This window comes from Lepidochelys kempii, chromosome 1 (genome assembly GCF_965140265.1).
Source record: "Lepidochelys kempii isolate rLepKem1 chromosome 1, rLepKem1.hap2, whole genome shotgun sequence".
In the NCBI taxonomy this organism is placed as follows: Eukaryota; Metazoa; Chordata; order Testudines; family Cheloniidae; genus Lepidochelys; species Lepidochelys kempii.
In genome coordinates this window covers 244172824-244188394 of record NC_133256.1, presented here as the reverse complement: position 1 = coordinate 244188394, position 15571 = coordinate 244172824, and the positions used below count along the sequence as shown (strand labels likewise).

General features: G+C 45.9%; 2 protein-coding genes across 10 annotated transcripts in view; one reads left to right on the top strand and one right to left on the bottom strand.

The window, feature by feature from the left end:
* LOC140902160 (uncharacterized) overlaps positions 1 to 4119 on the bottom strand; it is a 74904-nt gene extending 70785 nt beyond the window's left edge. For 4 of the 9 annotated variants that reach the window (XM_073321950.1, XM_073321989.1, XM_073321960.1 and 1 more), the window contains exon 1: positions 3145 to 4118. The gene's annotated coding sequence lies outside the window, so the exon portion shown is untranslated. The other 5 variants (XM_073321922.1, XM_073321969.1, XM_073321979.1 and 2 more) reach the window with 4 other exon arrangements.
* YARS2 (tyrosyl-tRNA synthetase 2) lies at positions 3724 to 14738 on the top strand. Its single transcript, XM_073322011.1, is given in 7 exon segments — positions 3724 to 3821; positions 3823 to 4288; positions 4291 to 4576; positions 7435 to 7602; positions 8131 to 8286; positions 9070 to 9240; positions 12626 to 14738. Coding segments are annotated over 7 exon segments (1434 nt in total). The 5' UTR covers positions 3724 to 3794; the 3' UTR covers positions 12786 to 14738.
* Positions 14739 to 15571: the final 833 nt, after the last annotated feature.

Sequence of the window (15571 nt, the reverse complement as noted above, 5' to 3'; positions counted from 1 at the left end):
AGACAGCTAGGTTGATTGGGACCTTGAAGCCAATCGGGGCTGGCTGAAACTAGTTAAAAACCTCCCAGTTAGTCAGGTGGGGTGTCAGGAGCTGGAGGAGGAAGTTGCACTATTGGTGAGACTGAGCAGTACAAACCATATCAGGTATAAGGAAGGAGGCCCTGAGGTAAGGGTGAAGTGGATCTCAAAGAAGTGGGGAAGCTGCTCTGGGGAAGTAGCTCAGGGAATTGTGTGTGTCCTGTTTCAAAAAAAGTCAGCTATCATAGCTGATACTATTAGGGTCCCTGGGCTTGAACCCGGAGTAGAGGGCAGGCCTGGACTCCCCCCTGATTAATCAGGGAGACAACAGAGACTGTGTGAGGGAGGATAGCTTCTTCTCCCCTCCCTTGCTGGCTTGTGATGAAAATGGCTCAGTAGGCGGCTGTGACCCTTGCCCCTAAAAAGAGAAGGGCTACATGGAGGGTCACAGTCAGCCTCTGAGGCTAGTAAAATCTGCCAGGGAATGTGGGACCCACAGAGACAAGGACAGTGCTTTGTCACAACTATTTAAAATACACAGTGTTAATTAAACAAGATTAATTCTCTGAAATAATGGAAGTTGACCAGACTAGTGCAGGGTATGAAGATAAGCTCCAAAAATGCCCTTTGAAATGATGAACCAGAGGGCACTTTATTCTTGTACTCTGCACATCTCTAGAAAAAAAGTTCTGCCTCCCTCCTCCCCCCCCCCCCCATGTTAATTTGCAAGTGACTTGCTCCTCACCTCTGACTATGGAGTGATGAACTGGACAGCAGGGCTGGTGAGTTGTATGGGCCCATGGTGCCCAGGCTTCAGCAAATTCAGGGCCTAGCTCCACCAATGTTCAGGGCCAGGGCTCTCCCCCCAGCCCCACCTGCCTCCCCTGGCTGTCCCTGCCAGCCCTCGGCAGTGGGCAGCTGCCCCCTGAAGCTCCCTGCTGCGCTCCCTCAATGGCCACTGCCACAGTCTGCTACAAGGGAGTGGTGTCGGGGGCAGGCTGAGGCAGCTTGCTGTGTCTGCAGAGGAAGGTGGGGAGGAGGCACATGGCAGCTGCGCCCCCCCGCTCCCAGCGGGTGACTGAGCCAACTCTGGCATGGAGGAAGGTTTATCCTGGCTGGACCTCCTGATCAGCAGCCTGGGGGGCTTGGTTGAATGTTGTGCTAGGGAGGGGCCCCCCTCCTGTGGGGATTGCTGGTGGGGAGTCCTTCTCTCTGGCCCCCAGCCCTGGGGCAGCCTGCCTGCTATACCCCAAACTCCTCATTCCTGGCCCAGCCCCATGCCCCACAGCCCCTCCTGCACACAACCCTCCTTCCCAGCCCAGAGCCCGCACCGAAACTCCTTCCCAGAGCCCGCACCTCTCCCACACCCAAACTCTCTCCAAGATCCTGCACCCCAAACCCCCTCCTGCACCCAAACTCCCTCCCAGCTCTAACCAGCATAAGGAAAAAAAAGTCAATACTAAAGTTCAGCCTTCAATCAAATTTTCAATCTGATAAGCCCACAGAATGACTTGAGTGGATAGAGTATGTTACCTGATTCAGACCTGCCATAAAGCTTAACACAAAGCATGGCAAAGTTCAGTTCATTAATTCATGTAACTGGTAGTGCAGACAAATTATAAATCATTTGCCTTCCCTCAGAAAAGAGATTAAGAATAATTAGAGTCTTTAAGTCTGATAAGCATTCCATTCCACATTTAATATATGAATGAAATTGCTTTTACCAAAAAGGTGCCAAGGCTCAGAAGACATGGAAGCCTCTTTCAAGAACCTTATAGCTACAAATAAAGCATTGTGATTGTGGTATCCATAAGAGAGAATACTTAAGATCCTAATTAAGTTTGAATTTTTAAAAGGAACTTTCCAATATGTTCTAGTTAATGTCTGAGCTGACAAGTGGTGTAAAAAAAATCAGATACCTGAGTAGAGTAAGTGCAAGTCACCTAGCAAAAAGCAAAGAAATAATTCCCATGGGGGGAAAAAAACGGAAGAACCATTCCTAAAAGACCTGAGTTCCTGGTCAGAAATGTGGTAGGTGTAGAAAGAGAACACATGACAGATGAAATAGAGTGGAACCAGTGGAAATGTGCAGGGAATGTAAAGAAAAGGGTATTTGGAGCATGTCTTGAAAGGAAAGTGGGAGCAAAGTGATCAGGAAGATAACAGAAACAGGGATAAGTGAAGCCTATTTCATGGGACTGTGTATCCAAAGATGGCCCACCAACCAGGTTTGGACTGTTAGTGAAATCTTATTACACTTTAAATAAATTCAGGAGTAGAGGTGACTCCCTAAAGCTGATCAGTTTCCATAGGAAATCAGTATTGCAGTTCCACAGTCTACAATGACATACTGGAAAGGATTCATGAGGCATCCCAAGGCCACAAATTACATCTAATTTTGTAGAATCTCAGGGTTGGAAGGGACTTCAGGAGGTCATCTAGTCCAACCCCCTGCTCAATGCAGGGCCAATCACCAGTTTTTGCCCCAGATCCCTAAATGGCCCCCTCAAGGATTGAACTCACAACCCTGGGTTTAGCAGGCCACTGCTCAAACCACTGAGCTAAATTGCTTTTGCTTTATTATTTTGCAGTATAACAAATCATTGGATACATAAAATTGCAACATTTTTAGCACTGAGAGTTATTTTATATTAGTACAGTCTTTCCATACTTCCTTTTCAACTCATTGTCACAAATATAACTGTTTAACACGTTGTCATGCCCCACTACCTCAAATATCTTGTTTTATGTAGGTAAAGAACTTCACCTGCCACTCAAGGTACCTATAGGGACAGAGTCTGCAACCCGTCTGCCCTTTTCTAGACGCCAATTTAAAGTTAAGCACACGCATAAGTACTTACCTAATCGCTTCAAGGAAGTCACTCACAAACTTAAAAATAAGCACGTGCTTTGCTGAACCAGAAGCATGTCATTTTGGTTAGGTATGGCCCAGTGGCGGGAGGGGGGACCCTAGTTTCTCTTTTTCTAGCCGGAGCAGAGTCTCTCTCACCTGTAGCTCACGAAAGCTCATGCTCAAATAAATTGGTTAGTCTCTAAGGTGCCACAAGTCCTCCTTTTCTTTTTGCGAATACAGACTAACACGGCTGTTACTCTGAAATCTCTCACCTTTGGCAGGTTCAGCCAGCACTTGTTCCCCAGTAACAGCAGCCAACCACTTTGTCCAGTATGTCTAATCACTTTCATCAAATCAGACTGTGGTGTCATTGAATCCAAATATTAAGAACAAAACACACATTTTAAGAAAAAGGAAAGCGTTTAAAACGCCAGTAATTTTAACGTATGTAACTAACAACACGTGGGCCTGGAAAAATGAAACTGGCCAGGGAGTGAGTCCAGAAAAGAGGAGCCCTTTGGGCGGGCCTGACGAACAGCGGGCTCGAGGGGATCACGGCGGGAGGCTTTGCAAATCCGAGCTGGCGCACAGGGTCGTTCTCTGACAACGGGATTTTTTTTCTTGATCACGCGCAGCGTGCGCCCGCCACTTTCCCCGCTTGGGGCTGCAAAAAAAAAAAAAAAAAAAAAGGCGGAAACCGGCCCCGGAGGGGGGGGCGGCGCCAGGAGCCGCGGAACACGGGGTGGGGGCGGAGGCGGGGCTGCTGTACCCAGCTCTTACGCAGGGCCCAGGAGAGGGCGGGGCCCCGGGAGCCCGGCCCCGCGGCCGTGCCCGTGCCCGCTCCGGCGACAAGCGGGGAGGAGCCCCCCTTCCGTCAGACTCTTCGTCCCCAGCGTCCCGCGCACCGCCCTCGCCAGCCAAGATGGCGGCGCCCACGCTGCGGCGAGTGGGGGGGCCGCCGGGCCGCGGGTCTCTGCGGGCTCCTCTCCCGGCGGATCCATCACCAGCCGCAGCGGGCTCCGGCCGCCAAGAGGCTGCTGGCGGCGCAGTGCGAGCGGGGCCTGTTCCAGGAGGTGTTCCCGGCGCAGGGCGCGGAGGAAGGGCTGCCCGCCCTGCTGGAGCCGGGCCGGCCCCCGCAGGCCGTTTACTGCGGCTTCGACGCCACGGCCGACTCGCTGCACGTCGGCCACCTGCTGACCGTCATGGGCCTGCTGCACTTTCAGCGCGCGGGGCACAACGTCATCGCCTTGGTAGGCGGGGCCACCGCCCGCCTGGGCGACCCCAGCGGCCGCACCAAGGAGCGCGAGCCGCTGCCGGAGGAGCTGGCGCGGGCGCACGCGCTGGGCCTGCGCGAGGGGCTGCGGAGGCTCTTCGAGAACCACCGCCTGCTGTTCTGGCCCGCGGCGGGCGGCGCGCGTTGGGCGAGGTGATGCTGCAGGACAACGCGTGGTGGCTGGGGCGCGAGCCGGTGGTGGGCTTCCTGTGCGGGGTCGGGCGGCGCCTGCGCATGGGCACCCTGCTCAGCAGGCAGAGCTGCCAGGCTCGGCTCCGCAGCGCCGAGGGCATGAGCCTGGCCGAGTTCCTCTACCCGGCCCTGCAGGCCTACGACTTCCTGCACCTGCACCGACACCACGGCTGTCGCATCCAGCTCGGGGGAGCCGACCAGATGGGCAACATCATGTCCGGATATGAGCTCGTCACCAAGTACGGGCGGCGGGACAAGGGGGGTGACTGGGCTGCACCAGCGGGCTCCGCCTTCGTCTCTGGGCAGCCCCTGAGCGATGAGGGGGGCTGGCCTGCCACCGGCCGCGCCAGCATGGTCAGATGTTTCATCTCAATCAGGATTGGCAACCTCTGAGGTGCCAACGTGAGCTGCCCCACTGTGGCCACCAGCTTCATCGCTCACAGGGATGGCAACCTGAGAGACGATAGGCCAGCCTGCCAGGTGCCATCATGGGCTACGCTAGTATGTCCAACCACTTCATCTCATTGGGCTCGACAGCCCTTGATAGGTGCCAGCACAAGCTGCATCACCGTGGCCTCCCACTTCATTTCTCTCAGAGACGGGCAGCCTCAGAGAGACCACGTGTCCCAGATTGCCCTGGGCTGCAGAAGCATAGCTGACTGCTTCCTCTCATAGGGCTGGGCACTGGAAGCCCCTGAGAGATGATGGGTCCCAGCCTGCTAGGTGCCATCTTGTGCCGAGTGGCCTGTGGCACCTAGCAGGCTGGGACCTGTCATCTAAAAGCGAGGAGGTGGCTATCTCAAGCTCAAGCCTGTTGCTTCACACATGCTAATCCACAGGTGTGACAATGATGAGGGTGATATTAAAATACTGGAGGGGTCAAGCTTTTTCCCTTATTGTTTCTTCAAGTAATGCAAGAAACTCAGGATGGCCAAGCTCAAGTATTCAAAAATAATGAGTCAGACCTCAAATAGTTAATATTGGCTTAAATTATTTAAAAAATAAAAAGAAGACAGTGGGTGTTTGTCTTTAGAGACACACGGATCACACTTTCAAGCTTTTCCTTGTAACCATGACGGCTAGAAATTTTTATTTTTTAAATGAAAGCCGAGAGTCTCACACTTATTTGGTTCCAGCACCTGGGGTGTTAAGTAAACTAGCATATATGAAACTTGATAAAATTGCAAGGATTGGTAATGCTAAAGTGGTCAATATTTTCCAAAATTTCAACAAGTTTTCCACCAAACGAAAAATGATAATTTTTCTTTAACATCTCTAATATATAAGTAGTAACAACTCTTGGGTGCATGGGTGACAATACAACCCTCCATTGTCAGGTTGCCTGAGATATAGAGACTTTGAGGGAGCAGCATTGAAATGCTGCTCAGACTTTTTTTTTTAAAGTCACAATCTATAATAATGACAGGTTTCAGAGTAACAGCCGTGTTAGTCTGTATTCGCAAAAAGAAAAGGAGTACTTGTGGCACCTTAGAGACTAACCAATTTATTTGAGCATAAGCTTTCGTGAGCTACAGCTCACTTCATCGGATGCATACTGTGGAAAATGCAGAAGATGTTTGTTTTTATACACACAAATCATGAAAAAATGGGTGTTTATCACTACAAAAGGTTTTCTCTCCCCCCACCCCAACTGCCACGGCAGCCTTTATTTCCATTTCAACTATCAAGACACCCGAGTGGGGTGGGGGGAGAGAAAACCTTTTGTAGTGATAAACACCCATTTTTTCATGATTTGTGTGTATAAAAACAAACATCTTCTGCATTTTCCACAGTATGCATCCGAAGAAGTGAGCTGTAGCTCACGAAAGCTTATGCTCAAATAAATTGGTTAGTCTCTAATCTATAATAAAAGACCAGGAGGCATTTAACGTTCAGTAATTGCAATCTTTATCATGGCAACAACTAGCCTGTTAAGAACAGAAGAGGCCTCTAAACATCTCTGACTCTCTCCAAGATATAAGACTGTTTGTGAGATTTATAGCAGCATGCCCTGCAATAGATAAGTGGAAGTAGAGGAGAAAAGGCAAGTGAAAAATGCTTTTAAGGAACAACTGCAGATACCAATGGTGGTGGAGTGTTGCTGCTGTACTAATAAGTGAAATGCAAACAGACTGCTTGGTCTAGCCTGTCTTGGTAGTTGAAATGGAAATAAAGGCTGCCGTGGCACTTCTCAAAAAGCTAGACAACATTCAAAGTTATTGTACAAGTTACGTTGAACATAGAAGAACATCTACAATACGCTATAGTAGAGGGGTGGTCAACCTGTGGCTCTGGAACCGCATGCAGATGTTCAGGAGTTAATGTGCAGCTCCTTGCAAAGGCACTGACTCCGGGGCTGGAGCCTATGTATGCTAACTCTATATATGCTAACTTTCCAATGTGCCGGGGGGTGCTCAGTGCTCAACCCCCTACCCCCGAGCCTGGCATGCCCTCGCTGTCTCCCCACCAGAGCCTCCTGCGCACCACGTAACACGTAACAGCTGATTGCAGCGGGTGGGAGGCATGGGGAAGGAGGGACGGAGAGGCACTGGGAGCAGGGTGGGGGGCTGCTGACATATTACTGTGGCTCTTTGGCAATGTACCTTGGTAAATTCTGGCTCCTTCTCAGGCTCAGGTTGGCCACCCCTGCTATAGTACATCAAAATTGACATTTAGTGCATCTTAATGTAGTATTCTGAACCAAATGCTTCAGAAGAACCTGCCAAATTCCCTGTTATGGAATAACCTGCCAACAGAGAAAGTTTCTTCCTTACCTCTTATTAGCTACTAGTTGTCTTATACCCTGAAGCTTGAGGCTTATATATATCACTTCTAATTTTTTAAAAACCTAAGTGGATAGTCTCATTATTACATATAAAACTATAGCTTATTTTGTATCCCACCAATATTGTCGCCTCAAACATTTAGTGGCAGTGAGTTCACAAGACAGATTTTTTTAAAAATGTACTTTAGTATAATCTAATTACTTTGTGAAAGGCTTAGAAGCAGCTCAGAAGGACCACTAGTTCCAAGTACAAATTACATTTAAGCTTACCAAGCAATATGATTTTAATGCATTGTGATTCTTTCCCCACAGAGTGACGGGAGAAGATGTGTTTGGAATCACCGTGCCTCTTATTACCAGTACCACTGGAGATAAATTGGGAAAGTCTGCTGGTAATGCAGTTTGGCTAAACAGAGATAGGACCTCTCCATTTGAGCTGTATCAGTTTTTTGTTAGACAGCCAGATAGCACTGTTGAAAGGTAAGTAGTTCTTCTTAAACCTCACTTCTCACAAAATTTGCTCCAGAGAACGCTATATAACAGCAGCACTGAAAATGTGCCTATGTTTTATACAGATAGATACAGTATGAGATCACGCAGTAAGATGGATTTCCACTATCATCATGCAAGTTACTCTTTTGAAAATATCTTTATTAATTAAATAACGTACATCAGATTAATAAATGTACATGACATTAGCACTTCATTTATTCACACATACTGGTAGATGCATCACAAGTTAGCATCAGAAAAGTGGACCATTGAGTTTTAAGTGGCTTGGGGACACCACCATGAAAGTGTATGAGTATGCACTTGAGGAAATAATCTAGAAAACATGGTTTGTCCTAACTTTGCAAACAGAAATAAAGGTCTGAAAAAGTAGAATATCTACAATCTGGATTAATTAAAATAATTTTAACACAGGGAATTAAGTTTGCATGGCAGATAGAAAGGAAATCTAATATACTGACCAATGTAGAGATGAAAGAATTCCCTCCCTGCCCTTAGGTACCTGAAACTCTTCACTTTCCTTCCTCTTCCGGAGATTGAGCATATGATGGAAATGCATGCTAAAGAACCTGAAAAGTGGGGACCTCAAAAACGACTTGCTGCAGAAGTAACTAAGCTTGTTCATGGAAAAGAAGGTCTGGAATCTGCTAAAAGGTAAAGTTTTACTAATTTGTCTGTCCAGTTACGGGCTTATTTAGGATAAGTGCTCTTCATGACCAGAGGGAGGCACTGTGTGGATCGTTCATGAATAGGGCTCTGTGACTTCAGCAGCGGCCAGTGCGGCTGACCCCAGGGCCACCCAAGCAGCTGGCCCTGGGGACAGTCACACTGGCCGCTGCTAGAGCGGCTCTGCAGCCAGCCACTGCTGGAGCGGCCCGGGAGCTGCACTGGCCACTGCTCTGGCGGCCCTAAGCAGTGGCTGTTGTGGCTGGACCTGGGGGCAGCAGGGGCTGCCACAGCTCAGTGGCTCCCACCAGCAGTCCCCAGGCAGCTGGAGCGGCGGCCGGACCCCCAGGATGCTTCCCCACTCCCCTTCCCCCCCCTACCCCCGGCAGCTGGTGCTGTGGGCCCTCCAGACTCACCCCCACCCTCCCAAGATTCAGTCAGGGTATTTATGATACAGGCTGTGACTTTTTTTGTTTCTTGCCCGTGACCTATGACTTTAGTAAAAGTACCAGTGATTAAATCGTAGCCTTATTCATGAACAGTTGAGTGGGGGAGAGGAGGACAACAAAATGGAGAAAGGCATATGTTATGTAATTCTGCAGATACTGTTATCCTTGAGTTGCATTGACAAGGTTTGAAGGGTTTCAGTTCACTTGGGGGGGAGGGGCGCGGGCAGGAAGGTAGGCTACTATGATAAAAAGATGCGTGGGGAGAAAATTTTAATTAAGGAAACAGGAGAACCCTAATTTAGTTAACCACAATTTTTTTTAGATGTACGAAAGCACTGTATTACAGCAATGTGGAGGCACTGGAGGCTATGTCTGACCAAGAATTACAGGAACTTTTCAGAGAAGCTCCATTTGCTGAATTGATGCTTGAACCTGGAATGAGTGTACTTGACCTGTGTCACAAAGCCAATGCCATTCCAGATGGACCTAGTGGGTATGTTCCACTTGTTTGTTATATGGGCTGCAGTTGTACACTTGCAGACCTTCTGTTAGAAATGAATTTCTGGTTTGTTCAGTCCTCAGTTATATCAAAACACCTAGTAGTCATCCATCTGAGAAATCAATTAGTGAGGTGTTGATGCTACAGACTGAGGTGGGAGAAAAGCAGAGGTGTAAAAGTTGTACAACACACTACCGTCACTTTAACTTATAAATTAATAAAAAGAAAAGGAGTACTTGTGGCACCTTAGAGACTAACCAATTTATTTGAGCATGAGCTTTCGTGAGCTACAGCTCACTTCATCGGATGCATACCGTGGAAACTGCAGCAGACATTATATACACACCGAGATCATGAAACAATACCTCCTCCCACCCCACTGTCCTGCTGGTCATAGCTTATCTAAAGTGATCATCAAGTTGGGCCATTTCCAGCACAAATCCAGGTTTTCTCACTCTCCACCCCCCCACACACAAACTCACTCTCCTGCTGGTAATAGCCCATCCAAAGTGACAACTCTCTTCACAATGTGCATGATAATCAAGGTGGGCCATTTCCTGCACAAATCCAGGTTCTCTAACCCTCTCACCCCCCTCCAAAAACCACACACACAAACTCACTATCCTGCTGGTAATAGCTCATCCAAAGTGACCACTCTCCCTACAATGTGCATGGTAATCAAGGTGGGCCATGTCCAGCACAAATCCAGGCTTTCTCACCCCCCCGCCCCCCCCCTTTTTTTTTCCGGGGGACACACACACATACACAAACTCACTCTCCTGCTGGCAATAGCTCATCCAAACTGACCACTCTCCAAGTTTAAATCCAAGTTTAACCAGAATGTCGGGGGGGGGGTAGGAAAAAACAAGGGGAAATAGGCTACCTTGCATAATGACTTAGCCACTCCCAGTCTCTATTTAAGCCTAAACTAATAGTATCCAATTTGCAAATGAATTCCAATTCAGCAGTTTCTCGCTGGAGTCTGGATTTGAAGTTTTTTTGTTTTAAGATAGCGACCTTCATGTCTGTGATTGCGTGACCAGAGAGATTGAAGTGTTCTCCGACTGGTTTATGAATGTTATAATTCTTGACATCTGATTTGTGTCCATTTATTCTTTTACGTAGAGACTGTCCAGTTTGACCAATGTAAATGGCAGAGGGGCATTGCTGGCACATGATGGCATATATCACATTGGTGGATGTGCAGGTGAACGAGCCTCTGATAGTGTGGCTGATGCTATTAGGCCCTGCGATGGTGTCCCCTGAATAGATATGTGGGCACAGTTAGCAACGGGCTTTGTTGCAAGGATAAGTTCCTGGGTTAGTGGTTCTGTTGTGTGGTATGGTTGTTGGTGAGTATTTGCTTCAGGTTGGGGAGCTGTCTGTAGGCAAGGACTGGCCTGTCTCCCAAAATCCGTGAGAGTGTTGGGTCATCCTTTAGGATAGGTTGTAGATCCTTAATAATGCGTTGGAGGGGTTTTAGTTGGGGGCTGAAAGTGATGGCTAGTGGCGTTCTGTTATTTTCTTTGTTAGGCCTGTCCTGTAGTAGGTGACTTCTGGGGTGGGGGGGGGGGGGGTGAGAGAGCCTGGATTTGTGCTGGACATGGCCCACCTTGATTATCATGCACATTGTAGGGAGAGTGGTCACTTTGGATGGGCTATTACCAGCAGGAGAGAGAGTTTGGGGGGGGGGGGGTGGAGAGTGAGAAAACCTGGATTTGTGCTGGAAATGGCCCAACTTGATGATCACTTTAGATAAGCTATTACCAGCAGGACAGTGGGGTGGGAGGAGGTATTGTTTCATGATATCTGTGTGTTTATATAATGTCTCTTGCAGTTTCCACGGTATGCATCCGATGAAGTGAGCTGTAGCTCACGAAAGCTCATGCTCAAATAAATTGGTTAGTCTCTAAGGTGCCACAAGTACTCCTTTTCTTTTTGAGAATACAGACTAACACTGCTTTTACTCTGAAACCTGTCATTATAAATTAATCTAAAGTAATTTGATAGGTCTGAATGGTGCTGCTAAAATACCTTCACACTATTGATCTGAGTTGTAGAATGTTCCTATCTGCTAAATTTCATTAAATGACTAAGTCTGGTATGGTTTTACTGTGCACCAGAACATACAAAGTTCTCTAGAGTTCTAAAGGAATGACGCATGAATTCCAAATGCACTAAGAAGTGAAAAAGAGTCATCAAGAGAATTGATTTGCTAGAGCAAAATATTGAAATAAGTGAATTAATCTGGTGCATTGCACCAGCAATAAAGAGCCATGAATGATGAAGGGCACATAAGAATGGCTATCCTGGATCAAACCAATGGTCCATCTAGCCCAGTATCGTGTTTTCTGACAGTGACCAATGCCAGGTGCTTCAGAGGGAATGAACAGAACTGGTATAGAGTCAGCTTCTAAACAGAGGCACACCATCCCTGCCCATCCTAGCTAATAGTCATTGATGGACCTATTCTCCATGAACTTATCTAGTTCTTTTTTGAACCCTGTTACAGTCTTGGCCTTCCCAACATCCTCTGGCAAGGAGTTCCATAGGTTGACTGTGTTGTATGAAGAAATACTTCCATTTTTTTGTTTTAAACGTGCTGCCTATTAATTTCATTTGGTGATACCTAGTTCTTGTGTAGTACTTCCTTATTTAGTTTCTCCATACCAGTCATGATTTTATAGACCCCTCATATTTCCCCTTAGTCATCTCTTTTCCAAGCTGAAAAGTCCCAGTCTTATCTCCTCTCATATGGAAGCTGTTCCATACCCCTAACGATTTTTGTTGCCCTTTTCTGTACCTTTTTCAATTGCAATATATCATTTTGAGATGAGGCAACCAGATCTGCATGCAGTATTCAAGATGTGGGCATACCATAGGTTTATATACAGGCAATATGATACTTTCTTATTATCTATCCCTTTCCTAATGATCCCCAACATCCTATTAGCTTTTTTGACTACCACTGCACATTGGATGGATGTTTGCAGAGAACTATCCGCAATGATTCAGCGATCTTCCTTGAGTGGTAATAGCTAATTTAGACCCCATCATTTTATCTGTAGTGTTGTATATGTATGTAAAGACAGCAGTAGAGTCAGTTTCTTCCTTTACCTCACCTCTCAACAAAAGCATATTGCCAGAGGTGGGGATTGGTGCATCCTTTAGGAACATGACTGATACCAGTCAGTGTTGACCTGAAATGAACTTGAATAAGTGACCTAGAGGCAAATGGTTTCATATTCCATTATGAACTACCCAAGTTGTCCAGTCTCCTGCACCAACATTAATACAGTAATTTTTTTTTCTAAACTGAATGTTTAACAGTTAGCAACAATCAATCAGTTTCATCTTGTAATTACTGTTTTATTTCAAGGTACCGGAAGATTACAGATGGTGGAGTCTCTATAAACTACATTCAAGTAACTAATCCTGAAACTGTTCTTGTCATTGGGCAGCATATCCTCAAGAATGGAGTGTCACTACTTAGGATTGGAAAGAAAAACTTCTACATTATAAAATGGTTGCAGTTGTGACAAAAGGAAATACCAAATTAAAACATACTGTCACACTAAATTTCCCAAAGCCTCTATTTTACCTTGTCTTTTCTATATTGTGCATATTGCACTTCTCACAAGAACAGCACAACAGGAGAGTAGTTTGTCTCGTTCTTCTCACAATGTGAGATTCTACCTACTACACATGGTTCAAATAAAAGTAGCTAAATTTATGAAGATGAATAATTTTGTATTTGTTTTAATTTTGACTGTTAATAAATTGGAGAGGTTTGCTACATACTATGAGTCATGGAGTGAAGAATACAGTAAAGAAACTCGGAGCAAAATATTCCAACTAGTCTACCTCAGGATTCCTTTGGGGATAGAGCAGTCATCATTCACAGAACCAGTTCCCCAAAACAGAATTCTCAGTGTAATAAATATGTCCTAGAAGGCAGTCTACTCATTTGCTGTCAGGGTTATGAAAAACTCATTTATTCCCTGCCCCACCTTATCCCCTCCAGAAAAGCTGTGTTTTGTGTTCTAGTTTGAGACTTTAATGTTTTTGAATAGTAACAGAATTTGAAAGTTTAAACAGGGCTCTCATTTCAACCAGTTCAAATCAACTTTTATCCAAAAAGGTGAGCTGTGAAGAGATGAAGGTAGCTGTTCAGCCCATCAGGAAACATTAAATTACAGAAATGTTTAGAAGCCTAAACTCATGGACTATTTGGTGAGTGGAGAGAAGAGGTGTGGGTAAAGGATAGAATGACATATCTGATGTTGGATTTGCTTAGATGTAGTTTGTCTTTAGCACCTGCAACTTGTACCCGATTGCATAGGAGTTATCCCACTGGAGAAATTACACCCGTTCCTACGGCATCTTTCCTGGAACAGTTGTAAAGAGGATATGTATAAGAATGTAAAAATACCAATTTATGAAGATAGCTGATCTCAGGGGCAGCCAGAAGCCATGTATGTAATAGTGGATGTGTTCCTTCCACAACCTGGATCCCAAGATGCTGATGAATACCAATGGAGGCTCTTGTGCGTGACCTAGGAACATGATCAAGGAATGAGAAATTCTAGCCCATCAACCTATTGGAAGTGAGAGCCACCAGAGTCCTCTTGCAGAATGAGCAATCCTTGGCCAAGCTGACTTCACCCTGAGAGAGCAGTCTACGTAAATTGGCAGGGGAAAACAAGCTCAAGCTTGAAGACAATAGAGATCTTTTCCTGGGCAGATCTGGTTTTCATCAGGCAAGTTACATAAGAGACGCAACATAAAAGCAGACTGGCTGAGCCTCACTTAAAATGTAAGCTGTCTGAAGCAGGGACCATCTTTGTGTATGTACTATCTATTATAGTACCTGAGCCTCTAGATATTGTTGCAATGCAAATAAGCAAGCTGTCCTGTTTTCCACAGGAGCAGTGACATTGTGGACCCCATAAATTGGCCTCTTTGGATACAGACAACACACAAAAGCAACACTTCTGCACAAAAGCAGCAGCCCAGCTATCCCACATGACAGATCCCATAACCAAACCCATGTGCCTTCCCTCCAGTTCACTTACCAGTAATGTTGATAAGAAAAAGGGAGGAGGTAATTAGTCAGACCCTGTAGTGCAAAGACCCAAAACTCTAGGACCATGAAATACTTTTCATTCCCATACTCAAGCCTCTTTCCACTGAGTTTGTGTCGCCTACGTCAGCAAGGGAGAGCCATTGGCATAGGCTTGGCTACACTGCCTAGGGAATTAAAATGATTTTAACACAGGGAATTAAGTTTGCATGGCAGATCGAAAGGAACTTCGAGGCACTAGAGTTCTGCAGCAGGACTGGGATCCCGCGGCTGCTGTCGTACCTCTGCCTTATGAGAAGGCGCAGGTAAAGAGCACTGTGTCATCAGCAGTTTGTCATAAATAAAATGTTAGCAACGTAAAGTAAGATTTTTTTGTTTTTTAAATAAAAGCTTTAGTACTTAGACATCACATTTATCCCTCATTGCAATTTATTATATTAAAGTATTTTTTACATGGTTTAGGCAAGATTTTTTGTTTTAATTCTAATTATATAACTTTTTTTTTTTTAATAGTATGGGGGAAATCTGTCTCTTGGGATTTGGGGAGCTAATGTTTTTGTGGGTGGGAGTGGGCTAAAAATGCAAGAAACAATGCAGGAGCAGAAGGGGGATTTAAAAAATAGTCCCATGCAGGGCTTTTTCTAGACACTGAAGCCAACTTCAAGCTTCCCCCTACCCTGGCACATAACAATTAGAGTTGAACAACATAGCAGTAACCGAGATACATATAGCTAGGCTGTGTGGAGAACGACAAAACCTTGAAAGTAATCATGGTGAAGTTTCTTCGGATTAGTTTTGAATGTGGTCCATGATTGACAAAACTTGTTGAAAGGTTTTTGCTGTATTCTGAAGACTACCTCCTCTTCCTACAGTGTGCTGCAGATGGCGTAGCTTAACATCTTCTTTCCCACCAAACACATTGTCAGATTCAGCAGTTCATCTCCTAGAGTAGCAGCTATTGCATTGTTTTCTAGAAGGTCCAAAAACCCAGCCCATGATTTCAGTTCCCCATTCCATAGTTACAAAACTGGACTCTTGTCTTCCAGAACCCATGCTACCATGGAAAAGTATGGGAAGCATGTATGGTAATCTAATTTGTTCCCACTAATAGGGAAAGCTTGAGTGTAAGAAGCAGTTACTGGCAAACCGTAACAGGATAAGAGACAAGAAGTCAGTCATCTACTTGCAGCAAAGAATAGGTGTAGCAAAAATAGTGAATTCTGTGATATTCTGAGTCCAAAC